Consider the following 27,678-nt stretch of genomic DNA (forward strand, 5'->3'; position numbering starts at 1 on the left):
CCTTAGTGTATAAGCTGCTAGAGAACTATGTGGCCAGACTCCATGTTTAATGTTCATCCCTTTGGGATTGAAGGGACAACGGGGCAGATGTATTAAGCCTTAACAAGAGATACATGTAAGGGTGATAATGAGAGATAAACATCCAGCCAATCACCTGCTAACTGCCATGTTACAGCCTGTGTTTGAAAAAAGTCAGTAAGGAGCTGATTGGCTGGATGTTTATCTCTCCTTATCACCCTTGCAGTTATCTCATGTTAAGGCTTAATACATCTACCCCAGTGATACCCCTTTTACACCAGAGGTTGGACCCGGGATATTGGCGCTCCAGTCCGGGGTGGGGCGTGGTGTAAATGGGCTGAAAAAAAATAACACTGTTCCTGTTTCCCGGGAATCCTACCCGGCAAATGTTCAGGGTCGGACACAGGGCTTTTCCGGGGCTCAGGGTGGTGTAAATGGTCATTACCCTGGTTATTTGGTGGGGAGAAGGCTGCGAAGAGCTGATTGGTGCTTCTGCGGCTCTGGCAGATGATGTCATCTGCCGGAGACCCGCACAGGTCACATGGAGCAGCACCGCAGCAGCAGAAGCAGCATTACCACGCTGTTTGCAGCCTGTACCCTACACTACAGCAACAGTCTGTGCTGGAGGCAATCTCCCCAGTGTGTCTACAGCCTCATCTGCAGCAACACAGGCTGGCTGTCACACAGTGTGTCCCACAGCATCACCCTCAGCCTGACTATTTGCCATCTTTGCTGCAATGCTGGGAGCAGACCCCATCCCCTCCCTTTTCCCTTTCTTGTGACCTCATCTCAAACAGCCCAAAAGGTCAATTTTTAATGACACCAGCAAGGAAAGACAGGGCTGATCCCTTTTCAGTGTAAAAGGGCATTACACAGGAATAACCTGGATTGAAGTGCAGTGTAAATGGGGTCTGAGGCAGGGCATGCCCTGGCAATTTCCCAGGTCCTACCCGGCATTTTGGTGTAAAAGTGGTATCACACATCAGGTGTCGTAAAGCAGCAAAGCTAAAAATCATGTTGGGTTTAGGATCTTGTCAATGAGAATCTAATAAATTGGTGTGGTCCCCCCCACCTTCTATCCAAAGCCACATTAGCCAGTGTACGTCAGCTGGAGATTTGTTGAAGCTTTGGATTACAGAAAACAGACGTACATACAGTGGGTTCTAACTGTGTTAACCCTACTTAAAGTTAATTGTTAAGAGACACTACCTGGTACTGTAGGGCAGCATTTTTTTAAGCATAAAATAAATGTGCATAATATTTGGAGTTACTTGTGTAATATAAATATATCACGAATCATTGCATTCCTTGTGTGCTTTTGTAACTGGTCACATTTTAGCTTTTCTCCCATAGATGACCTATTGAGCTAGAGGGTCATGTAACACAATATAGAAAAGTTTATCTGAGTTAATAGTTTTGAATCCACTTGAGTCATGTCTATCAATATCTGGGGGGAGGGGGGGTTTGTAATTAAAAAAAAAAAAAATACTGTTTTGTGATCTTTCAGCATTGATATTTGCTTGTGCTTAGTGTTAGTAAATTTACTGACCATTGATGGCGAGGTCCTTTTAATGGTCAGAACCACTTAGGCAGAGCGTGATTTTGTTAGCTGACCTTTTATTTAGATTTTGTTTTCTTTTTCTTTTTTCTCCCCTGGGGGGTGGGGGGTCCCTTGCATATTCATATTGGATCACATTTTGTCGCTGTTTTCACTTTTTTTTTTATTGTACTTTTTTTTTATTATTGTGCTTTGTTGTTGTTAGTGACCGAATCATGTTTTTTCTCCTTTTATCTCCCACTAGGTGTTGGTGGAATGAGCGTTGCATGTGTCTTGAAGAGGAAAACAGTTCTCTGGCAGGACTCCTTCAGCCCCCACCTGAAACAGTACACAGACGGTGCCCTTAACCACAACATGCCCGTGGTCCTGACGTCTGGACCTGTGGGCCAGCAGCAGCCTCCGCAGCACCCAACCCATTCTGCATTGGCTGCTGGTCCCCACGCAAGCCCTGTGGGTAGCTCAATGGGTGTAGCTGGGCGCTCACAGGATGATGCCATGGTGGATTACTTCTTCCAAAGGCAACATGGCGAGCAACTAGGGGGTGGAGGAAGTGGTGGAGGAGGTTACAATAATAGCAAGCACCGTTGGCCGACTGGAGATAATATACATGCAGAACATCAGGTAAGTAAGCTTTTTTGTAATAGAGAATTAAATGTTTGTCCTTCATCTGACTCGCACTGGTTTGCTGACTCCAAATTAGTTATTGGTTCAGGTTATGCGGTTCCTTTCCTTCTTTTTAATTCATGCTTAAAGAAATAAATAAGCAAAATAAAAAATATATCAAACTAGCCCTCACCTTCTCCCCACGCAAGGCTGACAGATTTCTTGCTAACACTGACCTTTTTATTTTTTGTAATTAATTCATCCATCCTGAAACGAGTCGTGAATTTAAAAAGGGGCAAGTAACTGCGCCTGGGTAATACCATTGTGCACTGTAGGCAGGGGCATAAGTTCATCTGGAAAAAATTGTGGCTCTTAGGACCCCATCAGGCTTTCAGATGAGCTCTATATTCCAGCTGCTGTAAAAATGGGAGAGTCAATCCCAATGAGCAATGGACACAACAAAAGGTAAACAGTGCTGTTTTTCGAAGAAAAGGTCAATCACACGCAGAGCTAGTTAAAATATTACATACAATAAACACTTTTAAAAACATTCAATTATTATTATTTATGTTGTATTGACTGATAACTTTGGTAGTGCTATCAACAATTATTAAAGGGATGATAGCCTGATATAGCAATTGATGGAATAGCAGACTATCTTTTTGGAAAAGCACTCAGCTGGTATATGGGATTCAGTATGAAATCCCGGTGGTCAGGATCCCGACGCCGGAATCCCGACCGCCGAAATCACGACAAGGGGGGGACGTGGATCGCCTCCCCTTGTGGGCTCGCTGCGCTCGCCACGCAGCGGGCCCGGTGCCTCGCTACGCTCGCCACGCTAATTTATTCTCCCTCCAGGGGTGTCGTAGACACCCACGGATGGAGAAAGTGTCGGGATTCCAGCGTCGGCATTCTGAACGCCGGGATCCCGACCGCCGGGATTTAAACTGCATCCCGGTATATGATGTAAGATATAATCAGTCCTGTTCCTTTTTAAAGCCTTAACTTGAGGGGTATATAGGCTTGTAGGTGGATATTCCAAAAGCACAGTTTCAACACTCACAATGGCAGGATTCCATAGAGGAAACTCATGTGCCATGAAATTGATGTCCCTGGAGTGGAGAATGGAGGATGTGTTGTTTTTTTTTTACTTTGGTCCCAATGAAAGTGGTGGGTAACTTGATCCAATGAGGGTCTGCTTCTGAGGTACTTTTAACACATTTCGTTGTGGAACACCACTTTTTCAAAGCTTTTTATTTGTGAATATCCACCTACAAGCCTGCCTATATATCCCTCAATTTAAGTCTGTAATCGTAATGGGACTGATTGTTCTATCACATCATTTATCAGCTGAGTGCTTTTCCAATAAGATAGTCTGCTATTCCTCCAATCGTTATTTCGGGCTGTCATTTTAATAATTGTTGATACCACTGCCAAAGTTTTCAATCAATACAACATTAAAAACGTATTTTTGTTTTTAAAACTGTGTGTTTATTAAATGTGATATTTGAACTATCTTTTGAGTGGGATTGAGCTTTTCCTCGATAAACAGTGCTGTGTTACCCCTTTTGTTGTGTCCAGGTCCTAAGTTCATTTAGTATCCCGCACACACATAACCACACACAACTTGCGTAACTTTATACATAGCGTTCCCAGTTAGTAACTGGGGGCCACAGGGAATTGGCTCTGGGCAAAGCAATGCATTTGGGCCCCCTCCACACCCATTTATGGGGAAAAAATGTAGCCATCTCTCCACTTGCTTTCATACAGTGAACGGCTGACAGCATTCTGATTGCTGGATAGATTCAACCATTCAGCATGCTGGCAGCTATTCACAGTCTGGCTGCAGTCTGGGAAGCAGGAATAGAATTCTGCTTTGTCCGTTGTGTGTAATTCACAATCAGTGTCCAGGCAGCATTCTCCACTGCCTCCCAAGAAGCTCAGGAAGCAGATGCCCTTAACACAATCTGCCCCAGCTCAAGAATTAGAATTAGGAGGCCTTTGGGTAGCTGCCCGTATGTTAAGATGGCTCCAGCTATGATCTGATTCAGCTGCCTACAGAATCAGCATTTATCAGTGGCCCCCAACTCTGTCTAGCAGCAGCAAGTGGTGCACAGTCACTTGCTGCAGTGCAGGCTGAGCGGTACCAGACAGGGGCCATCCTTGCCAATATTGCCTTTAGCAGAGCTCATGGCAATGAGCTGATTGACTCTGCAACAGCAGTGGGTGTGCTGCTGAGCTCCGTTGGAAGGGTAGATGACACATGTAGATCCCACTGTGAACCACTGAAGTGGTGCTGTGCATGCAGGCGCCCCTTCAGGGCTTGGAGCTCAGAGGCAGGCCCTGGGAGGTACAACCCTGACTGTAGGTTTGGCACATGTCACTTTTGCTGATGTAATTTGTGTGCAGCTTGCCCAAAGTCAAACCTAAATTGCATTGTATAAATGAAACTGCGCAGCATGCATGGCTACATGCTACACTGTATAAAAACAATACATGTATTTGCACTCCTTGCAGTGCTGCATGGCTTTACCAAGGTACACATTAACTTGCTCTAACTTTGTTCCCAACTGTGAATTAGGCCCTCAGATCATTTTGAGACTGCAATCCTCCTCTTTGAATGCCTCCATTTAATTCCTCTCTAAATACTTCTATGCATTAGACAATAACTTCATAAGACTGAGTAACATTAGACCTTTGTGATTTACTTATACTTGAGGGAACAAACTATTTTACATTCTGAGTAAAATTATGGGATATACTGTACATTAATTATATAAAAAGACATAGGCATGTTCATGTTCTGGATGTCTTTTTTTTTTGGTACTCTTTACCTAGATGGGCGCCCGTCGCGGGCATCGCGGGTACATTTATGTCTGGCCGCGACCGATGCGATGCCCGCGATTTCCCATTGAAACCAATGTTAAACATGGAAATCGTGTCGGTCGCGTCGCGGCCGGCTATAAATGTACCCGCGATGCCCGCGACGCGATGCTCACGATTTACCATAGGAATCAATGTTAAAACGCACGATGGACCCGATTTTACTGTTAAATGGCTCAATCCACCCGATTTGGCCATAGGAATCAATGTTAAATGGGCCACAGAGCCCATTAACCCTTAAATGTCCCCCCAAATTTTTAACGCCACCCCACGATCCACGCCAACCCGAAGCGTGGCGAGCCCGCGAGGGGCGGCGGTACGTGTCCTCCGACCTTTTCATGCCCTACTATCCACTAGGGCGTGGTGTGAGAATAGAATAGTGTGGCGAGCGCAGCGAGCCACCGAGCCCGAAGCGTGGCGAGCGGACGCGGATACCTTCACAGTTATGCGCGTCCCCTCGTGGGCTTCACAGGTGTCCGTGGCGAGGCGGACACCTGTGAAGCCCGCGAGGGGACGCGTCTACCTGTGAAGGTATCCGCGTCCCCTCGCGGGGCTCTCTGCGCTCGCCACGCTTCGGGCTCGGTGGCTCGCTGCGCTCACCACACTATTATATTCTCACACCACGCCCTAGTGGATAGTAGGGCATGAAAAGGTCGGAGGACGCGTACCGCCGCCCCTCACGGGCTCGCTGCGCTCGCCACGCTTCAGGTTGGCGTGGATCGTGGGGTGGCGTTAAAAATTTGGGGGGACATTTAAGGGTTAATTTGGCCTATTTGGCCCCAAATCGGGTCCATTGAGGCATTTAACAGTAAAATCGCGGTCAATCAGCCGTTTTAACATTGTTCCCTATGGGAAAATCGCGGTCATCGCGGCCATCCCGATTTACCCGCGATGCCCGCGATGACCGCGATTTTTACCCCCGACGACCGCGATTTCAATCGCTGGCGCCCAACTAAGTAAAGAGTACCTTTTTTTTTTTTCTTACATTGCATATCCATCCTTTTCATTATTTATTTATGTTTGTTTGTATTTGGGTTTAATAGGTGCGTTCCATGGATGAGTTAAATCATGATTTTCAAGCCCTTGCACTTGAAGGCAGAGCAATGGGAGAAGTAAGTATGCATCCCCTTAATAACAGAAAATGATATGTAATATCTTCCAAATGCCTGGTAGTAGTAAACTATAACTAATTTTACAGTTCTAGTTTTTGTAGACTGTTTGTACCGATCGTGAGGTTGCTTTATGTGGTATTATTGCATTACAAGTGAACTTGGCCACTGGTGGTTCTAGCTTTCCATGTCCCCCACAGTCACCTTAATTTTCTATCTTGTGTGTATGGACTCGTTGAGCCATTTTATCTAGTAGGCTCCTTGTCATAGCTCCCTCTCTTAGGGCTTAATTCAGACTTGATTGCAGGGCAAAAGTTTTCTCAAAATATGCAGAACCATGTGCACTGTAGGTAGGCAAATGTAACACATGCAGTGAGAGTTAGATTTGGGAGAGTTATTTTTTTTTTCTGTGCAGGGTAAATACTGGCTGATTTATTTTTACACTGCATTTTATATTTCAGTTTCAACATGCCACACCCAAATGTATCTCTCTCTGCCCATGATATGTTTTCCCTACCTGCAGTCCAGCATGGTTTTACCTATTTTGTAAAGATGGGATTGACGGGTTAGGCTGAGAGGTGGCTCGTTTTAATGAAGATGGGAGTCTTCAGAGCAGTTTTGTATAAAGAAGAGTATATACATATAATGGGGAGACTCGCATATGATTTGGCACTTGATGTGCAATTTATCACTTGTAAAACTGGGGAGCTGCAGTGGGCGGTGAGGAGCAGCATGGGCGGGTGCTGAGCAATAGCGGGTGTTCAGAAGGACGGGCAGCGGCGGGTATTCGAATATTAAAATAACATGACAAATGACTGACCGGCTTCTCAGCCAATCAAAGGCTGGCTAGTCATTTGGGGATTCGGTCATTGGGTCACCAGCATGATAGTAGACATGCATTTAGGTCAACAGGGTCATTATCTCGACATGGAGTTTTTTACTGTTTGAGCCAAAATGTGCCCACAGGCACTGTGCCTGAAGCATGGCAAGCATAGCGAGCCATGCGGGGGGACGTTGTGATTCTTTTGGTCTCCATGTAGACACAACATGTGCCGACAGGCGGTATTTCATGCCCAACCATCCACTAGGGCATTGTGGGAGAATGAAATAATGTGCCCGAAACATGGCAAGCTCAGGGGCACTACATTTTAGTATTTATGTGGACTGTGTTGGCATTCCGGTAAAAAAAAAAAAAAATCAATCTTCCTGCATGACGATCATAATGCTAGTGACATAATGATCCATACCAGTCATTTGACAGGTCATTTTAAAATTGTAATACCCGCCACTGCCTGCTGAACTCCCACTAGCGCTCAGCACTCGCCGTCTGCCCCACTGCTCCTCACCGCCCGCTGCAGCACCAGGTCGGACATGATCTTATGTGCAGCCCGTCCGACCTCTTGATCAGATCCGATGCGCACAGGACCGCACGTGATTTTGGGCCAAAATTGGGTGAAATCGGCCTAAAATCGCATAGTGTATGGGCACTTTATCCCTTATCTGAGCATTTTGGATTAGAGATACTTAACCTGTATTGGGAAGATTTCTGGTAACCATAAATGTCATTTACTAGGTCTATAGAAATAATTTTAAAAAATCCCGTTCAAAATATCACCAAAAAGAGACCCTTATATGGAACATTAAAGTTGTTGAAAGTTAAGCTTTCAAAGCGGCAGTGCTGCAACACTCCTTATTTTCCATATTTTCATGTTCACTAACTTAAAATGGTAAAGGAGAGGGCGTTTGATCAAGGCCAATCCTCACTTTCTTTGTTTGGTCCTCCCATGCACAACCAAAAATGGCTGCAAAGGGATCAAGGTGAGGGAATGCACTACAAGCATCACCTTTTTCGGTACTTATGTAGTATCTGGGTGTCCGATTTAGAAATCGCATCGCATGCGACCAAATCGTATGCGATGGTCAAGATTTTTCCATAGGATTCAATGTTAAAATGGTCTGAGTCCATTTTAACATAGAATTCAATGGGAAAAAGGGGTCCTTTTCCTTTCCCCACTATCCAAGTGGGCATGGAGTTGGATATAAACCTGTGGCGAGCATAGCGAGCCACCGAGCCCGAAGCGTGGCGAGTGGACACAGAATACTTTTTAAGAAATATGCGTCCCCTCGCGGGGCTCGCCACGCTTCGGGCTCGCTGCGCTCGCCACACTATATAAAATCAACTCTATGCCTACTTGGATAGTGGGGAAATGAACAGGACCTTCTTAACATTGAATCCTATGCAAAATCGCATCGAATCGCATCTGATTGTATGCCTTAAGGTAAGGCATACAATCACAAAATCGGCAGCCCAGATACTACATAAGTACCCCTTTTTCTGACCGGTCTTAAATATATAATTTTTAACTCTAAAGGGATTATAATAATCGAGGATGGCTGTCCTGCCCCCCAACAAATCCCACTGCTAGTGACTGGAATGTAACCGAACAGGGAGGAGTACTTGACACAGAGTTAGTATCGATGTGTCCAAATACACTGCTGCAGTGATGCCGACCATGCCTTCTCCATGTGTTCAGTCTTATGCTCCACATGTTGCCTATCAAATTAATCCATGTGGTTTCGTGAAGCGGTGTGGACTTGAACATTTCCACAAAAAAGATGTGTGAGAGGACACACCTCTGTATGGTATGGATAATTGGATAGGCAGCAGTTACCGCCGACACAGAACACCATCCCACAGTAGCTGGGGACACATTGGTAGAGCTAGTGTGCTGGTCATTTATTTATTTATTTGCACTCTCTGAGCCTGGACAACTCGACCAAGCTGCCAGCACCCAGGTTGAGCGCCACTACCTACCAATATTTCCTAATAAGACAGCAGTTAGGTCGACATGACTGAAGGTCGGTAGAGTTCTTAGGTGGAGAAGGTCGACATGTGACGGTACATGTTTGTTCCATAAAACCTGTGCAAAACCGTTTTTGACTTTCGACCGCCCCCATGTCGACCTAATGCTTGTGTTGACCTTCAGTCATGTCGACCTAATGCTTGTAGATTTAGATTTAGTGACCATATCCCCTCTGTATAGTGGGAGGGGAGCAGACACAGACCCATCCTAAGAATAGTATTAAACTGTTATTTATATAGAGCCAGCATATTCCTTTGCAGTTTTTAGATAGTAGTGTTTTGTTTTTAAGATGTAACATGTGCAGAGTTGCATTTGGGTGAGGTATGTTGAAACTAAATTACAGAAACAAAATAACTCACCCAACTCTAACTCTCTCTATACATGTTACATCTGCCCCACCTGCAGTGCACATGGTTTTGCCCATTTTGAGAACAAATTTGTAATGTGATCAGATCTGAATAAGGGCCTAGATGTGATGCAATTTGAACTAAAAAGATTAAGTTGCATGCAATAATCGCACTGTGTGGGGGCACCATAAGCCTGTACTTTTCAACGTTTTGTTAAGGGTGAAATAATGGGCTGAATAGTTTTTCTTTCGTTTTGGTGACATTGCTCAAAATGTTTGTCCCCCAAGCAACTGTTGCCTGGCAAAAAATTCTGGGAGGCCGATGACTCCAACAAGGACGGACCAAAAGGCATTTTTCTGGGGGATCAATGGCGAGAGAGTGCGTGGGGGGCATCAGGTGAGTGAACTTGGGGCTTATGTAGTTTTTGCCACCAGATTGCTGATTTATTATGCAATTAATATTATTGCCACAAATAAAATTTAGTGTTCATATTAGCACCCGCCAAGTTTGAAAACCCATGCAGTACCTCTTCCCTGTCTGGTGTGTCGCTGTAGTGCTACGAGTACAGTGTGTTCTGTATATCAGCACTGATATGCAAACTAGACCTGTGCTAGAAACACTGCATCAGACAGCGACACCCCAGGCAGGGAAAAGGAACTGCATGTGTTTTCAAAGTTGGCGGGTTTTAAAATGAACGCTAAAATTTACTACTGTAGTACTATAGAGCTTTTAATGGTATTGGCAAACTGGGATTGGGTGCAGCTGAAGGGGTTTGGAATATTATATTTTTATTTATTGAAGCAATAGTATGGAATTGTACACATACAAAGTATATATACGAAAAGAGATGAGAATTTCGATAATTACATGTGAAATTAATAAAGTATTGCTAAATAAAACTGGTCATAATAACATGTCTTGTTATAAAATGTTAAATTTTTTACCACCTGCTTAGCTCGTCTGTTTTTAATGCTCTCTTCTATATTTCTTTTTTAGATCATTCTGTCTCCCAGCCTATCATGGTCCAGAGGCGGCCAGGTCAGGGATTTCATGTTGGCAGCGAAGTGAACTCTGTGCTCTCCCCTCGTTCTGAAAGTGGTGGTTTGGGAGTCAGCATGGTGGAGTATGTTCTCAGCTCCTCTCCTGGGGACAACTGCCTGAGGAAAGGAGGATTCGTAAGTGCCTCTCCCTTAATACAAACAAGGGGGGCCCTTCGATTGCCAAGATATAGAAAAATGCAGGTAAAAACAAAGATGGCTGTACTCACCCAGTCAGAATCTGTAATACAGTGTCACTGATTTTTGTAGGCTACCAGATTCAGGCTGACTGTGGAAGCCACATTGTTTGTTCCTGAATGGCTGCATCCATGTAGAATGCAGTGCTGCTCCTGGTATTTAGCTTTATTTTTTTCAAGGATACTATGGGTACTATTTCCAGTACCAAATTATTCATGCTGCCATCTTCCTAAAGACTTGGTCAAATACAATTTTGTGAATCCACATTTACAACCCTGATAGCACTTGACTTAAATTCTAGATCAGGCATTTAGGAATTCTTCTTAATAAAAAAATGTACTAATTAACTTCCCAAGACTTAACCAAACAACGGAACTCTATCTCACTAAAGAACAAGAAATCACCCCCCCCCCCCCCCCCCCCCCCCCCCCCCCCCAAGATGAAAATTGGGTGATGGAAAATTCTATGGGAAATTTGTGAGGTCAGGTCTTTCCTACTAAAATAATTGTCTTTATTTCAGGGTCCTCGCGATCCAGAAGGTGATGAGAACGATAAGGGTGATAAAAAGTGCAAAGGTGTTTATGACGGGGACAAATTAGGAGACCTGAAAGAGGAAGTGGATGGTATGGATAAAGCCAATGGGATGCCAGTACAGAATGGAATCGATGGTGATGTAAAGGACTTCAGGTGAGACGTACAAGGCATACTATATAAGATTTTTGGTTATGTAACCCTTAAGCATGTTTTAGCACCCGTTAAATTCCTTGTTGCACTGTTCAGTGTAGTTTGAATGAGATTCTGCAACACATGCAGTCTGTGTGTGTCTGCACAGTTAGAGAAAGAACTAAAGCAGCTTTATTGGGTTAAATCCCCCCAGCCTTGATCAAAGTTCAGGGCTAAAATGTTAATCTCAAGTCACAGGTTTAACCCAATAAGTCTTATTTTCTTCAGTTATGGAAACTCAAATGTGTAGCTTACATGTGCTAGTCTTTATGCTGAGAGATGCTTCGTAAATACACAAACAATTCATACATGTATTTAATGTTACGGTCTGTTGTAAGTATGATTTTACTACTACATAATCATTTTAATGATTCTTGGGAAAGGTTCTGGTTCTAATTGCAGTGGGTGTAATAATCTGATCATCAATCTTTTAATCATGATTTCTTGTCTTTTTGGTAAACTTACTACATGATGGGCTTAATTCAGGTCCAGAATTAACTTGAAAGCATGTCACAAAGTTCCGATGGCCACTTCTTTGGGCCAGGCAATATGGGTCCTGCATCCTTGGATACACTACGGCTGCAGGTGATTGATCTGTTTGGGGGCGACTGGGGCCTCCGTTTCACATAACGGTGACTTTTTGCCTCTGTTTGGGTGGAGTGCTTAAGCCAGGAACTTTTGAAGGAGATTTCCTGGCCTCTTAGTAGGGGCTGCGGAGGATGGCTTGCATGACCCAGTTGGTCACACAGACAGCCAGTGGTGTTGCAGCAGAGGGTACTAATTAAACCAGCTGCCACATCCTGCATTAACAGAAATGTGTGTTGCTGCTTCCTTTTTTTTTTTTTAAAAGGACAAACCCTATATATTGTTAAAGTATGTGTCTAAAGTTTCACTGCTTGCATGATGGTTATTTGTGTATTACATGCTGGGTAGTGGTGCTCCTTGTTCATCTAAATTGAGGATTCAACCATCTGTGCTTTACTTAAACTGTTAGGAAATGGACAAGTGTGTAGTTCAGTGGGACAGTTTGTTAAATTGGTGCGGTATCCATTGATTTACTGTAGATGCCATCTTCGGAGTTCAAATATTTCTTCAAGGGTGGAGTACTTTAGTAGTTTGCATGTGTAGGTAGGGGATTGGTACTAAATCCCGGCGTTTAAAATCCCGACAAGGGGGGGGGGCGGGATCATAGAGGGAGAAAGTGTCGGGATTCCGACCGCCGGGGTTGTAACTGCATCCCGTAGGCATCGGTATAAATTATAGGTTGGTGAGTTAGAAGACATTGCTCACTCTAGACACTTAACATTCTGTACCACTTAATGGCTGGTGACTTTGTACTATTGAGCATTGGAATTTTAAATAAACTAAAAATCTGAGGAATGTGCAGCTAATGATATATAGTTCTCATATGTGACTTTTCCTTCTGCACCGGAAAGTGGGGAACCTCATATCATTTTGTTGTCCCAGTTAAGGTGCCCATACACGGTGCAATTTATTGTATGCGTTTTGAACTTTTACGTTCAAAACACATCGCTTGTAGTTACAATTGCACTGTTTCTGTGGGCCTTGCAATGCTATGCAAGGCGCGCTCCCGTGTTTTTTTTTAACTAAATCGCATCACATCACTCTTGTAGCACATTGTATACCAAATGAACTAATCACGTAATGTAGTTTAGTCCTAGTTGTAGGCAGTTCAAATGGCATACAATTGAAATCTCATAGAATTGCATAGCAATGAAGTTTAAATTGTACAGCACCATTGTATGGTTCAAATTGCACTTAAACCACACTGCACCGTGTATGGGCACCTTAAGATTGCCAGGTGAGTGACATTAAAAAGTAGTTCGGTTAGGGCAGTGTTATCTGGCTGAACACAAATGATTCCAGCGATGCACACTCTGCAACATGCCCTGCCTTTTAAAGGAGAGGGAGGGATCTGTAAGAACAGTGTGACTCTGATTTTGGCGCAGGTGCCCCGGAGCAGTAGAGTATTGGTAGACATGTTAAAGTAAAAAAGTAGATAGTCCTGGAAAGAAGGTTTTTATTTTTTATTTTTTTCCTATTCTTCCCTTTCTTATAATAAGAGACTATAATATCAAAATAAATTTATTCGCCGAGGTCTTGGGTGCATATTAGTCTTGAGCTTTAAACAGTAATGCTTTATTTCTGTTAGGAGCATAATTCCCTTTACCTTTCTCCTTTTTCTCCTTCTGTGAATATAAATCCCAATTAGTTCACCCCCTGGCTTTTCCCAGCCTTAATCCCCCACCTTACACTGCAATGAGTCTGAGAAAGAGGAGTGATGGGGAATAATGCGCCTATTCGGTGCCTTCCTGCTGTACTGAATTGGATAGCTCTCAAGGATGGCACCAGCAATGCAGATTAAAACAGGACAACAACCGACAGGAGCTTGGTGCAGAGGCACGTAAATCAGTCAGATCTTGCTTTGTTTTATTTTGGAGCACCATATTTTTTTGTTGTATTTATTATTGGTTGTACAGATCACAGTTGGCTGGCGAACATTTAGTAAAGTGTTAAAGAATAATATGTACTTACGGAAGTCTTAGTTTTGATAGGTATGTGTTTTAGAACTTAGTGGTAAACTGTAACTTCCCCTTTATCTTTTGAGTGTCTTACATAACACGAGTCCCTTTTTTTAGTAGCTGGTTTAGTAAAATAAAAGCATAAACGGGTTTTCAATAAACACACATCGTGTATACAGAGAAATTATTAATGTTGTATCAACTATAGTATTGATGCAGCATAGGTCAAGTACTCTTCATATCTCTGAGGCACAAAACTCCTCTCAATAACTTGCGCTAATGTCCCCCTTTCAGCCGTACACCAGGAAATTGCCAGAACTCAGCAAGTGAAGTGGACCTACTTGGACCAAGCCAAAATGGCTCTGAGGGGCTTTCCCAACTGACTAACAGCAATGGAGCCAAACCAGTGGAAGATTTTGGCGGTATGGAGTCCCAAAGTATCCAGCTAGATCCAATGGAACATGTTGGCATGGAGCCTTTACAGTTTGATTACCAAGGCAACCAAGTTCCAGTGGATTCAGGGGCTACTACAGTAGGCCTATTTGACTACAATTCGCAGCAACAGGTAATTATTAGGTGTTGTAGATCGTACAGTGCATTTGGGGGCTACGTCTTCGGGCAGCTCTGACTAATTATATGGTATAATGTCAAATCGAATCAAATGTTTTCTTCAGTTGTTCCAAAGACCGAATGCTCTGGCAGTCCAGCAGCTCACAGCAGCTCAACAGCAGCAGTATGCCCTGGCAGCAGCACACCAACCACACATAGGTAAGATGGTCGTTTTATAAAAGGGCTAAATGGAGAGCAATTTTTGTGTAGTTTAAGAAATGAATGAGTTCTACTGACTTAAATTACCTCTGATATCTGGCAGACAGTAGTGCATTTATGCTAACAAATTTAACATGCATCTATTAACTTCTGTACAATAAGAATCTGAATGTTAACATTACATGACTTGGTAGTATTTCCAAAACAGTGACGAATGGAGACCTGGAATTTGGATGTATTCAAGATAATGAAACAAATGTAGTTGTGATTGGAAGGGGTGGTTTATGTTGCATTACATTCGGTTTGTGTTTTGTTAAAGCCCCCATACAGTATGCGGCCTCTCCTCCTACGGGCAAAGTTGCATCCAATATCCTTTGAGCCTCCCAATACCTTCCGGGGGGGAAGGATCGCATGCGGCTCTACTGCATGTAGTGTATTGCATGCGGTCCCTGCTGCCAGGAGGAGGTCTGACTCAGAACTCTTACATGAAACATGTATGATCTCCGGGTCCGATCCATATGCAGGGGACCGCACATCGGATCGGACATCAGACACCTGCTATTTGGGCCAATTTCTCAGCCAGATCGTCCAGAAACCGATAGAATGGGGCCAGATAGCATAGTATATGGGGGCCCTAAGGAGAATATATTTTCATCGATGTAATGTTAATGCTTGTTGCATTGGTTATACTGCTTAGTGATAAGTCTCTTTTACCTTTGTACTGAAGTTTGCTTTCACTGACAGGTATGTTTTCAGCAGGTTTAGCCCCCGCTGCCTTTGTACCAAACCCTTACATCATTAGTGCGGCCCCACCTGGAACCGATCCCTATGCGGCAGGGCTGGCAGCAGCTGCAACGCTAGGTAAGGCTTTCTGCTGCTCTCACAAGTGGGGTCACTTATTTGTAGGAGTCAGTCACACAGGTCCTGGGAAAAAGTTCAATACCATACACATATTTTAGGAGCTTTTGGTTTACCTCTGTTTTAAACCTTTTCTATCCAGTGTTTTAATGATTAGACCTGTGTTAGTGCAGGTAGAGATACCCATGCATTTCTGAATGTTTAGCATTTCAGAATTTTAATGGCATTAATTAAACTACACATTTTACAGCTATGTTTACTAATTTTAAATGATTTAATGCATTAGAAGTATGTTTATTAAGGGTTTGAATGAGCAATCCCCGGTACTTATATGTTGGGCACCCACTAAGCTATTTGCTTATATTTTTCGCGGGGCTCGCTACTCACCATAAAATCAACTCCATGCCGACATGGATAGTAGGGGTATGAGCGTACTAACTATAGTGGGCGCGCCCAACTAACATATAAGTACCCAATCCCCTAATGTATTAAATACTCTTAAGATGAAGTTGACTTGCATTTTGAGTTGTATAATATGTAAAAATGCATTCTTTGTCTAGGCCCAGCTGTGGTCCCTCACCAATATTACGGAGTGACTCCATGGGGGGTATACCCTGCCAACCTTTTCCAGCAGCAGGCGGCAGCAGCAGCTGCAGCAAGCAACTCTGCATCCCAACAGAACAACCCACAGAATCAGCAAGGACAGCAGCAGGTGTGTTTTCTAGCTTTCCCTTTTTTTCATGGTTTACATCCTCTATACAAACACACATACATACTGTGTAGTGATGCCAATCCCGGGGCATTTTTTTTTTTAACACCAGAATTTGGGATTGAAAAATGCCTATTCCCGGTATTGGCTTCCCTAATAAAAAAACACACCGCATATTTACTTATATGTGACGTGGGGGGGGGTGAAGGCTGGTGGGTGGGCAGTGATGCTGGGAGCCGGGCAGGTGGGCAGGCTGATGAGACGGGACCTCATCACACTGCGCAGACTGGAGAAGCCAGGCAGCGGCTGGGCACCTGCTCAGACACTGCTCGGCATTAGATTGTGCATGCACTGTCTAATCCTGAAATCCCGGCATTTTCAGGGCCAAATTCGGGGGGAACGATTGTCCCACCCTAATACTGTCATCCGATCCGCTCACAATCACGCAGAGCGCACGACCCGCTCACAATGTGCACCGTGAGCGGGTTCCGATCCGATCGCGACCCGCACCTGGGTGTATGGTCGTTATTCAGATCCTACCTGCAGCAGGTAGGATCTGAATAACGACCGACTGGGCCGCGCATCGATCAGGATCGGACCAGAACAGGCAAAAAAGGGCTCAATCTACCTACAATCTACATCCAATTGGTCGGGATTGGATCTAGATTGATGGGATTTTGTTGCCCTTGTCGTTCTGGTGCCTACCCTGCATAAGGCTATGACCACACAATAAGGTCCCGTTCTGCGGACCTGCTTGGCCGCAATGAGGAATGCAGGGGGTCCACACACAGCGGTGTAGCCAGGATCCCACAACTGCCAACATCCGCACTGTGTGAACGCACACATTGTGTTGGGGGGGGGGGGCGCATAGGTGCCTGTGTGCAGTCTCCTTGCTGCTCAGCGGGTCCCGGTTTAAGGTAAATCTATGTCACTAGAAATCCTTTTCTGTGTCTCTTTATCCTGTGTTCTGTCAGACATTTGCTCTTTCCTAATAATTTATTCTATAGCCAAGGCTCCAGTTTTGTACAACATCAGGGATTCTTCTTTTGTTTAGTGTTTTACACCACCTTTACATGACTTCCTTACATTGGTTCCCGTTTTCTTATCTTTATATCCCTCTATTTAAAGTGCTTGTTCTTCCACATCTTAGGTTCTGCGTGCAGGAGGGAACCAGCGACCTCTAACTCCTAATCAAAATCAACAAGGACAACAAAATGATCAGCTAGTGGCAGCAGCTGCTGTGAATTCTGCCCTTGCCTTTGGGCAGGGACTTGCTGCTGGTATGCCACGCATGTTATTCATTATATTATATACTTTTATATTTGCTACTGAGGAGTTATTCAATAAGTCATTTTTTTTCGGCTATCAGACAAAAAGACTTTCCCTATGCAATTACGGATGATTGCTGAAAATGTCCGCAGTTTAGACTAAAACATGCGATATCTGCAATGAATTTGCAGATCCACGTGTTTTCTGAATGTGATGATTTTCCAGACCGTCAAAAAAAAAAAACCCGCTATTTTAATTGAATAGATCGAATGTACTTTTGACTGAAATTCCATCAAAGTGATGGTATTTCGGCTTTTGGTGAAAATTGTCACTAATTGAATATCCCCCTATAGTCTGTTAACCAAATTGTATACATTGTCTTTATGGATAATTGTATTAGAGAACCCTCCATTTCTGGTGCGTTACACAACCAATGATGACCATACTATAAAACAATCATGCCCACCAAGCTTAAACTCTTCTATTGAAATGTGACTCCAGTAGTTAATAAAAGACTGCATAACAATAGAGGTTTTAATACGGATTAGTAGTAAGATACAGCATTCATTATCTGACTATATATTTATTCTCACTTGTAATTGGCAGATTCAGTTGGTCATTTATTTGTGTACCACAGTCTTTGTCAGGTTGTTTTCTTACTGTATATGTTGTCATAGGTTGATTTTTAACTGTGTTGCCTTGCATCATTTCAGATCACCCAATAAGGGGGGTATTCAATGTGAGGGTCACGGCAGTCGAGCTTGCTCGACCACCATGACCCAGTCCCGTTCTCGGTCAGCTTGACCGAGAACATGCAGGCGGGATTCAATTTCCTATACAAAAACAAAAATGATTCCCGCACCAGTCTATTATATTTGTGGGACAATCCTATCTCCTCTAATAAGAATATTTGTGGGAAATTTCCCTTGATTTTTCAATAAGGAGGTGCTACCTACTACTTAAACAAGGACACACATTTTTAACAAGAAAAGTAAGTATAATGTAGGTGCACTGAAAGTCAAAATGTCTATTTTTAAGATTTAACTTGCGGGAGTCTCGTTCGTTATCGGAATTAACCAGACAAATCGCTCCACCAACTAAGAACAGCCATGCTACGCGACCCCCGGCAAGTTAAATCTTAAAAATAGACATTTTGACTTTCAGTGCACCTACATTATACTTACTTTTCTTGTTAAAAATGGGATTCAATGTCCTGCCTGCCGGGGAGCGAGAAGGGGGCGTGGCCGGGAAGAGGCGAGCTGCAGCCGGCAGCTCGTCACTTCCCGGCCGCTCTCGGCAGAACGAGCCTGACAGCTCAGGCTTGTTCTGCCGAGATACCCTGCTCAATGCTGTCGGGAAAGACAGTATTGAATAGGGCCCGACGGGAGATGCTCGCTGGTGATTGAATATCCCCCCTCAATGAATGTTTATTTCACCTAAAATAACCTCAAGCACTGAATCCCCTTTTCACTATTTTAGTAATGTGTGCAGAAAGCTGAATAATCCCATAGTAAAAATATTGATCTGAAATAGATGAAGATCTATAATGTTCTGTGACAAAACAATAAATAAAAACGGTTATTTGGGAAAGTTTTTGTTGTAAATGAGGCAGGGAAAACAGAACGGGTTTATTTATTGGCTGCAAAAGTAGCTTAATTCATGGTGCAGGGGGGCAAACAGCAGGTATATTATCCTGTCATGGTTTAAAAGCAAGACACATTGCTTCCTAATTAGAGCCATGTATGCTGTATTCCCCTTGATCAGTTGCAGATCATCAGTCTCCTATTTTTTTTGTTAATACTTTTCAGCTTTTTGTGCTTTTTAACCCCTTCCCGACATATGACGTACATGTACGTCATATGACAGTTGCGGGGGAATCAAGCCAGCTCACGGAGTGAGCTGGCTTGAAAGAGAGCAGGTAATGGCTGTATATTACAGCCAGGTACCTGCTCTCGCGGCCACGAGCGGCGAGTTCGCCGATCGTGGCCGTTTAACCCTTTAAGCACCGCGGGCAAAGCGCCCGCAGTGCTTTAATAGCTGATCGGAGGGGGGGCGCCCCCCTCCGGCGCCGATCGGGGCCCCCCGCGGCGAGATCGGAGGGTGCCGATCGGTTGCCATGGCAGCCAGGGGTCTAATGTAGACCCCTGTGCTGGCCATGTCAGCATTCCTATTACATCCTGCCTGAGGCAGGATGTAATAGGAAGTGCTGAAAATCACTATGTTCAGCCATAGAGCTCTATGGCTGAACCTAGTACAGGCGATCGCGCCCCCTAGTGGTCAAGTACACTAGGGGGCCTTGTAGTAAAAGTTAAAAAAAAAAAAAAAAAAATATTAAAAGTTCAAATCACCCCCCTTTCCCCATTTCACAAATAAAAATAAATAAAAAAAATAAACATATTTGGTATCGCCGCGTTCCTAAAAGTCCGATCTATTAAAATATAACATTAGTTATCCCGCACGGTTAAAGGCGTAAACGGGAAAAAATTCCCAACGCCAAAACTACGTTTTTTGGTCGCATCGCCTACCCAAAAAAATTTAAATAAAAGAGATCAGAAAGTCGCACATATCCCATAATGGTATTAATTAAAAAGTACACTTCAGCCCGCAAAAAATGAGCCCTCACCCAGGTCCGTAGGTGGAAAAATAAAAAAGTTATAAGCCGCAGAACATGGCAAAGCGACGCAAATTAGAAAAACCGTAAAATTTTCTATTTTTTTTTTTTAGTGGTAAAACGTAACGAAAACTATATAAGTTTGGTATCACCGGAATCGTAACGACCCATAGAATAAAGATAACCCATCATTTTAAACGAACTATAAACTCCAAAAAAAAACGTAACCAGCGCAAAATTGTGGAATTGCTTTTTTTTCCTTTTTACCCCACATTGAATTATTTCCTGATTCCCCAGAATATTATACGGTATAGTAAATGGTACCATTAAAAAGTACAACTTGTCCCGCAAAAAAAAAGCCCTCGTGTCTATATAGCCGGAAAATTAAAAAAGTTACGCTTATTTGAACGCGAGGAGGAAAAAAAAAAAAAAGTTAGAAAAAACGCCCCGTCGGGAAGGGGTTAATGCCGAAATATTTATTTAGAATGGTAAAATCTTGATTATATCTGACACACACTTATAGTAATGGTGTTTGATCTTGGGCAAACTTTTTGGGGTTAATATTTAATTCTCTTCTACCCAAGGATAGATTTGGATTTGGCCAAGCTGGTTAGCATACACACAATTATCTTGACACCTACTGTATGTACATTTTTACTTTGTAATTTTTGGGGGGCTTTTATATACTGTTTTTTATATTTGTTTTGTTGTAGGATATCCTGTACTTGCTCCTGCTGCTTACTATGACCAAACAGGGGCTCTTGTTGTAAATACTGGGGCCAGAAATGGATTGGGTGGTCCTGTTCGGTTGGTAGCTCCTGCACCTGTTATTATTAGTCCATCAGCAGCTCAAGCAGGTAAGTCACTCCAGTAAGGTTGTCTGCCAACTTTGTTTCATGCAGACTTAAAATGTCTCTTCACAGAACTTGTTTTTATGTTATTTGCGTGACCTTTTATTATGTCAAAAATAATCCTTATTCCAGTGTACTCATTGCAGAAGTAACCGTGTTACTGTGTACCTCTGGTCTAATATATTTTCATTTGTTAATCCCTTTAGCTGTTGCAGCAGCAGCAGCCTCTGCAAATGGACAAGGTGGCAATACTAATGGACCTTTTCGCCAGTTGAATTCTCAGCAGCCTCAGGGACAGCCGCAGCCGCAAGGCAACCAGAATTTGGCGACAAGCTCGTTTTATGGCAACAACTCCCTGACGAATAACTCCCAAAGTAGCTCCTTGTTCTCACAGAGTTCGGGTCAACCAGCAAACAGTTCATTAGGGTTTGGCAGTAGTGGATCACTGGGAGCAACACTCAGTTCAGCACTTGGTGGCTTTGGAACAGCAGGTGAGCCTACAGTATTTAGTAAAGAGAATTACTATTTGCACCTTTGTGAGGCAAGCAGTTAGTGGTTGACGTTAGTTCCCATTTTCATTACTGTAAATAAACAAGTTGTCTGTTTTGTCTACCCAGTTGCCAATTCTAACACTGGCAGTGGCTCTCGCCGTGATTCTCTGACTGGCAGCACTGACCTATACAAAAGGACTTCCAGTAGCTTGAATCCAATTGGCCACAGTTTCTACAATGGCCTTGGTTTCTCCTCTTCTCCTGGTCCTGTGGGAATGCCACTCCCTAGCCAGGGGCCCAGCCATTCCCAGACACCGCCACCATCTTTATCCTCACATGGGTCGTCTTCCAGTCTCAATCTTGGTAAGTTTTTTTTTTTTTTTTTCTCAAATTTAGCTATATCTTGTTAACACTTAGGGGCCCATTTACTATGACAAGGTAAATGGGCCCCATAGTCATTGTTGCTTCTTATCAAACTTCTAGTTTACTTTTATCTGGAAATATTGATTTAATTACTGTTCACTTTTTATCTTTTTGAACTTGCCTATTTTACCTTGTTGCCTTTTTGTTAATGAGAACAGGAAGCGGTTACATATCCTGCATGGTTTTTTGTACATCCTTGATCATGTACAAATTGCTATCCACCTCACCATAAGCATAACGCTGTAATGGGGGACTTGTTATTCTCCAGCTATAAAATTTGTAATTTCTCCAATTCACCATAGATTTTTTTAGGATGGGTGGATTCCCTACTGTGTAAGGAAGACTAATGGATACAAATGTCACCTAGATGGTGTATACTGCAGCTCTTTTTTTTTTCTCCCCTTTCCAGACTCTAAGCATGGGTAGCTGAGGCAGAGGTGTTCTCTGTAGCACAGGAACTTGCATTCTCATAGGTCCTGGCAACATACGATTCAGTGCTCCAAGCAGTTGATGATCTTGCTACCTGGAGAATACTAGTCTGTTAAATCCATGAGCATATTTTTTGTCACGTTTCAAAAAGCATACTCTTGGGCAGAAGGGAGTGTTCTGACCCTATGTCTACACCACATTATCATAGGCATCCTGTGCAGTCTAATAAAGGAATCTGGAACTGTGGTCCCTAGCCCTAGCGCACCATTTCTGTGACCAGCAAACATGGAGGAGGTATCTGGAAGCAGGATGGAAAACTGCGGGCAAACCCCAAACATTTGAGTGGTGTATGAATCGGTATTCTTTTACAATCTGTGTGGATGCAGAAACTTAAATCAGTCTGTGCAGCCTGTGATACTTTTCCTGCTGAAAGTCATTGTTTGATTTAATTGATGTCCACAGACATTTTAATAAACAATTAGTCTCCATAATAGATTCATGACTAGGCCCCAGACAAGTATGGATAAATAAGATAGATGTTTCCATTCAGAGTACGATTCTAGGGGTGAATTCGAAGCATCTTGTAGTAATGATTCCAAGAAATTGAAGTACCTATTAGTTTGGGTTTGCAGGGACAATGGGTATAGGCTGGAGTCTGGGCACAAAACAGTTGTCAAAATATCCCAAAACCCCCTGGGCTCTCCACTATAACCCGCCTATTTGAATCAAGAAAATTTCAGTACCTTCAAGTTTTAATCAGTCTAATGTTGAAATCCTACCTTTTTGTGGAGCCTATTTGTAAGAACAGAGTATTTCCATAAGACCATGTGGAAAGAGATATATAATGGGTTATTCAATTTAGGTTTTTTTCGTATAGGCAAAAAATCGAACTACTTCGACTCCCAAAAATTCAATTGCATCTGTTTTCTCCGTTGTTGAAGGCATTCTTTGCCCATGCATCTTATTTATTTTTGCCTCAAAAAAGCATCAAACAGCTGCATTTTTGCTGGCAATGTGGAGAAAACATGTAAATCCGTGGCTAATTTGCCGATCCAAGTGTTTTTGTTTCTAGGTAGAAAAATGACCCCCAATTGAATAGGGGGAATACCCATAAGCCATAACAAAATGGAGAAATGTGGCATTTAATTGAATTCCTCTATTAAATGACAGATAACAATCACAGAAGGAGAAGTGACAGTCTTATGCAAAAAGACAAGAAATCAGGCAATGAAGATACACTGAAATGAGGTCTGGAGCTAAAACTAGATCCTGCTTGATAGGTCTACTAAAATTATAATTCCTCTTGAGGAGGGGTTTCCATTAGATACCTTTTGGATGGAAAGATGGAGAATTCTTTCATATTTGACACCCATGTTTGGGGGGGGGGGGGGGATTATTACAGATCAAAAGCCAAATGGTTGGCAGTCGACCCGTTTCAGCAACACATGCCTTTTTCAAAGACTGACCCAGAGTCTCTGATACCTAAACACATTATGTTTAGGTAGGCTATATACTATACTATATATACTATATGGAGGACATTTTTGTCCATGTATAACTACCTAACATAGAAGGCAGCTGCCCCTTGACTTTTATGAAGTATTTAGAAGATCATGAATTTGTTTTTGTTTTTTTATACCAGGCGGCCTGACAAATGGCAGTGGACGTTATATATCTGCTGCCCCTGGGGCAGAGGCTAAGTACCGCAGTGCAAGTAGCGCATCAAGCTTGTTCAGCCCAAGCAGCACATTATTTCCCTCTTCCCGACTCCGGTATGGCATGTCTGATGTGATGCCGTCAGGAAGAAGCAGATTGCTAGAGGACTTTCGGAACAACCGCTATCCCAACCTTCAGCTCCGAGAAATAGCTGGTCATATTATGGAATTTTCTCAGGACCAGCATGGATCCAGGTATAGTGCACTTCTAACTTCAAAGAACTTAAAGCCACTCTTGTTTTTCTGTACAAATGTATGTATGTAAAACAAGTTTGCCACAGCAGTACTGAAATAAAGTCAAACTATTATGGATGAAAGGCAATAAACTAACACAAAACCGTTACAAGAAGTCTGCATTTGTACTTGCATGTTATATGGGAAATTTCACTGAATTTTACCACAGAAAGGTCATAAATGAGGGTTGCTCCTTTTTGACTATACAATAGATATTGAAGGTAAAACTTAAATTTGTGATAATCTTTATGATGTTTAACAGGTTTATCCAATTGAAGCTTGAGCGTGCAACTCCAGCAGAGCGACAGTTAGTATTTAATGAGATCCTGCAAGCTGCGTATCAGTTGATGGTGGATGTATTTGGAAACTACGTCATACAGAAATTTTTTGAGGTTCGTTCTTTTGGTACATTTTTTTTGCATGTTTACCTATTTATTTTTAGCATGTGGGCCTGGTTTAAACCAGTATGCGAACCTGATAATCGCTAGTTAACAAATTTCACAGCTCTGCGCATGTGGCAGCCCTGAATCTCTGAAATCCATAGGTTATCGCAGTTTTACTTCTGGCTTTGAATGTGTTGTTTATTCCTATTGGAAGGTGATATTGTAAAATGGCGGCTTTGGCCATTGTTAAAACCCTTCTAATACTAGACCATATTGTTGTTTAGCCATGTTCAGTCTTAATTCTCAGTTTCTGTATATAAATCCATGTCGCGGGTGGCACTCTGGACTTAAATATTATTACCTTGGATGTGCACCAGGGCAGGTGTTTAAACATTTAGACTGCATATGTGTCGCGCCACAGAAATTAGGATAAATGTGTTGGGGCCACCTAGCTTAAAAGATCCCCTGTTCGATAGGGGCTTCATCGCCATTTTAGCCTGAGAAAGGTATGGCCACCTAAAGAGGTCTCATCTAATGACTTACTGTCTGATTTGAAAAATCTTTAGTGACCGTGTCGGTAAAAAGACCGTTCCATTTGGTTGATTTATTAACAGAGATAATAAGAATAGGTACTTCAATTGTACAAGGACGTATTTAACCACCTTGTTATGAAATGTTTCTTCTTGTGGAAGCTGTCCATAATAATTCCTATGATCTGTAAACCCCTGATGAAGTCTGATTAAGGGGTGAAACGCATTGTTTTCCTCATCTACTATTTCCAAGTATCTGAACTATCTCAATGAAAATTGTAAAGATCTGGAATAATTGCTACCAATGTGTGGAATAATAGACTTTTTAATAAACCATTTAAAATTCTATGGAGTGAATTAACTTAAGTATAAGCCTACTTTTTCAGAACATTTTTTATGCTGAAAAAGCCCCCCCTCGGCTTATACTCGAGTGAGGGTCCCACCTGAGGCAATAAGTTTTCCCAGGTTTTTTTGTAAAATTAGGTGCCTCGGCTTATATTCGGGTCGACTTATACTCGAGTATATACGGTATATATATATATTTGTGTGTAATACATTTCCCAAATTTGATTGATTTTAGTAAAAATAAGCTATTTCTGGCGCAACACACACATTTATGTTAAATTGTTAAGGTTTCTCATGTTGACTGGTTAAGTGTAATATTTTGTAAATATATTCTGAGTAATATGACAGTAATTGGAATATGGCTAGAACACAAAAAAAAAAACAGTTGTGCAATAAAATTACTACGGTTTAATTTTGCAGTTTGGAAGCCTAGAACAGAAATTGGCACTGGCAGAACGAATTCGTGGACATGTTCTCTCCTTAGCGCTGCAGATGTATGGATGTCGTGTGATTCAGAAAGCTCTGGAGTTTATCCCGCCTGACCAACAGGTTATTGTAAGTAAACCTGTGGAAACCCGTTTTCCCTTAACACCTTTCTGCTAATACAAATGGGATGCAGTTAGAATCCCGGCGGTCGGAATCCCGGATGTCAAAATCCAGACGCCGGAATCCCGACACTTTCTCCCTCTAAAGGTGTCTACGACACTCATAGAGGGAGACTAAATTTAGTGTGCCAAGCGTAGCGAGGCACTGAGCCTGCGGTGTGGCGTGTGCACACAGCCCCACCCCTAGTCTGGATTTTTACAGCTGGGATTTCGTACCTATCCCATACAAATGCCAAAATGTTCAGAGAGCTTGTGAAACAAACTGAATTTTTTTTACTTTATATTTGGAATTATTAACTAGGTACAATAATCTGACTTCAAGAAACATGGGCTAGGAGAACCATTTTTGGTTTCTAATCTTCAGCTTCTGACAAGGGAAGGGCACAATAAAACAAAACAAGGGTTGGGAACATATATCGGACAATGTGCATTTATCCAATTCTATTTTGCAGAATGAAATGGTTCGGGAGCTGGATGGTCATGTTTTGAAATGTGTAAAGGACCAAAATGGAAATCATGTTGTACAGAAGTGTATAGAGTGTGTCCAGCCGCAATCTCTGCAGTTCATCATCGATGCCTTCAAGAGTCAGGTTTGTGTGAAGATTAAGATATGGGGGCTATGCATGATTGTGGTGCATTTAAAGGATTTGTTATTACGGAGTTTGCTTACAAAACATTGTTATTGCAGGTGTTTGCACTTTCCACGCATCCGTATGGCTGCAGAGTTATCCAGAGGATCCTTGAGCACTGTCTTCCTGAACAAACACTGCCTATTTTGGAGGAATTACACCAGCATACGGAGCAATTAGTACAGGTAAAGAGACAATGGATTTCAAATAGAATGGTAGAAATTATGCTTTACATCATGGATGTATGTGCTGCTTTCTGTGTCAATGTGACAGAAATCTAGCAATACCTCTTAACCCGCTCACATCAGGATTCTGCCCCATCATATGCAGTTCTTTTCCTGATGATCATATTAACTCAAAGCAAACACCGTTCCATACTGAATTGTGGGGCTTTGTGTACCACCTTATGTGATTGGCTAAAGGTTGTTTGGTACCTGCTCCTTTCTGGGGGACATATAGATAAGCAATGGTCATCAGCCAAACCTAACCTACTACTATGCATATTTACCAGGGTTATAAAATATTACACAAATTTCTTATGATGCCACTTCTAAAAGGAATTCTTATATGCGATTTCTAAATCCTCAATAAAATTGTAATCACAGGATCAGTATGGGAACTATGTCATACAACATGTGCTGGAACATGGCCGACCGGAAGACAAGAGTAAGATTGTTGCAGAGATTCGGGGCAATGTTCTGGTTCTGAGTCAGCACAAGTTTGCTAGGTAGGTCTTCCTATAAAGCAAGTACACTTGCAATGTGTTTTATTGTAACTTTATATTTGTTTTATACATACATGGCTGGATTGAAAAAGATTATTTGTGAAAGTATATGAACACTTTTTGTACATGATAACTCAGTTTATCCTCTATGTAATGCACTATTCACTTTTCAATGTAGTCCCCATCTTTTTGCATGTTCAGCAACGCTTGACGACTGAGGC

The 27,678-nt window shown here is 42.6% G+C and overlaps 1 protein-coding gene across 11 annotated transcripts in view; it reads left to right on the top strand.

Annotated features, from left to right (window-relative positions):
* PUM1 (pumilio RNA binding family member 1) overlaps window positions 1-27,678 on the top strand; it is a 47,229-nt gene that overhangs the window by 12,135 nt on the left and 7,416 nt on the right. For 3 of the 11 annotated variants that reach the window (XM_083173405.1, XM_083173406.1, XM_083173402.1), the window contains exons 2-21: window positions 1,821-2,197; window positions 6,106-6,174; window positions 9,670-9,778; window positions 10,379-10,623; window positions 11,138-11,304; window positions 11,827-11,925; window positions 14,178-14,448; window positions 14,558-14,651; window positions 15,396-15,512; window positions 16,070-16,221; window positions 17,369-17,498; window positions 20,812-20,955; window positions 21,156-21,440; window positions 21,567-21,803; window positions 23,935-24,202; window positions 24,504-24,633; window positions 25,920-26,054; window positions 26,557-26,694; window positions 26,793-26,918; window positions 27,339-27,460. In XM_083173405.1, the coding sequence (XP_083029531.1) occupies window positions 1,832-2,197; window positions 6,106-6,174; window positions 9,670-9,778; window positions 10,379-10,623; window positions 11,138-11,304; window positions 11,827-11,925; window positions 14,178-14,448; window positions 14,558-14,651; window positions 15,396-15,512; window positions 16,070-16,221; window positions 17,369-17,498; window positions 20,812-20,955; window positions 21,156-21,440; window positions 21,567-21,803; window positions 23,935-24,202; window positions 24,504-24,633; window positions 25,920-26,054; window positions 26,557-26,694; window positions 26,793-26,918; window positions 27,339-27,460 (3,404 nt within the window). In that variant the 5' untranslated portion in view covers window positions 1,821-1,831. The remainder of the gene's footprint in view (window positions 1-1,820; window positions 2,198-6,105; window positions 6,175-9,669; window positions 9,779-10,378; window positions 10,624-11,137; window positions 11,305-11,826; window positions 11,926-14,177; window positions 14,449-14,557; window positions 14,652-15,395; window positions 15,513-16,069; window positions 16,222-17,368; window positions 17,499-20,811; window positions 20,956-21,155; window positions 21,441-21,566; window positions 21,804-23,934; window positions 24,203-24,503; window positions 24,634-25,919; window positions 26,055-26,556; window positions 26,695-26,792; window positions 26,919-27,338; window positions 27,461-27,678) is intronic. The other 8 variants (XM_083173403.1, XM_083173404.1, XM_083173407.1 and 5 more) reach the window with 8 other exon arrangements.

The sequence above is a fragment of the Crinia signifera genome, chromosome 2, assembly GCF_055691185.1.
Source record: "Crinia signifera chromosome 2, ASM5569118v1, whole genome shotgun sequence".
NCBI lineage: Eukaryota > Metazoa > Chordata > Amphibia > Anura > Myobatrachidae > Crinia > Crinia signifera.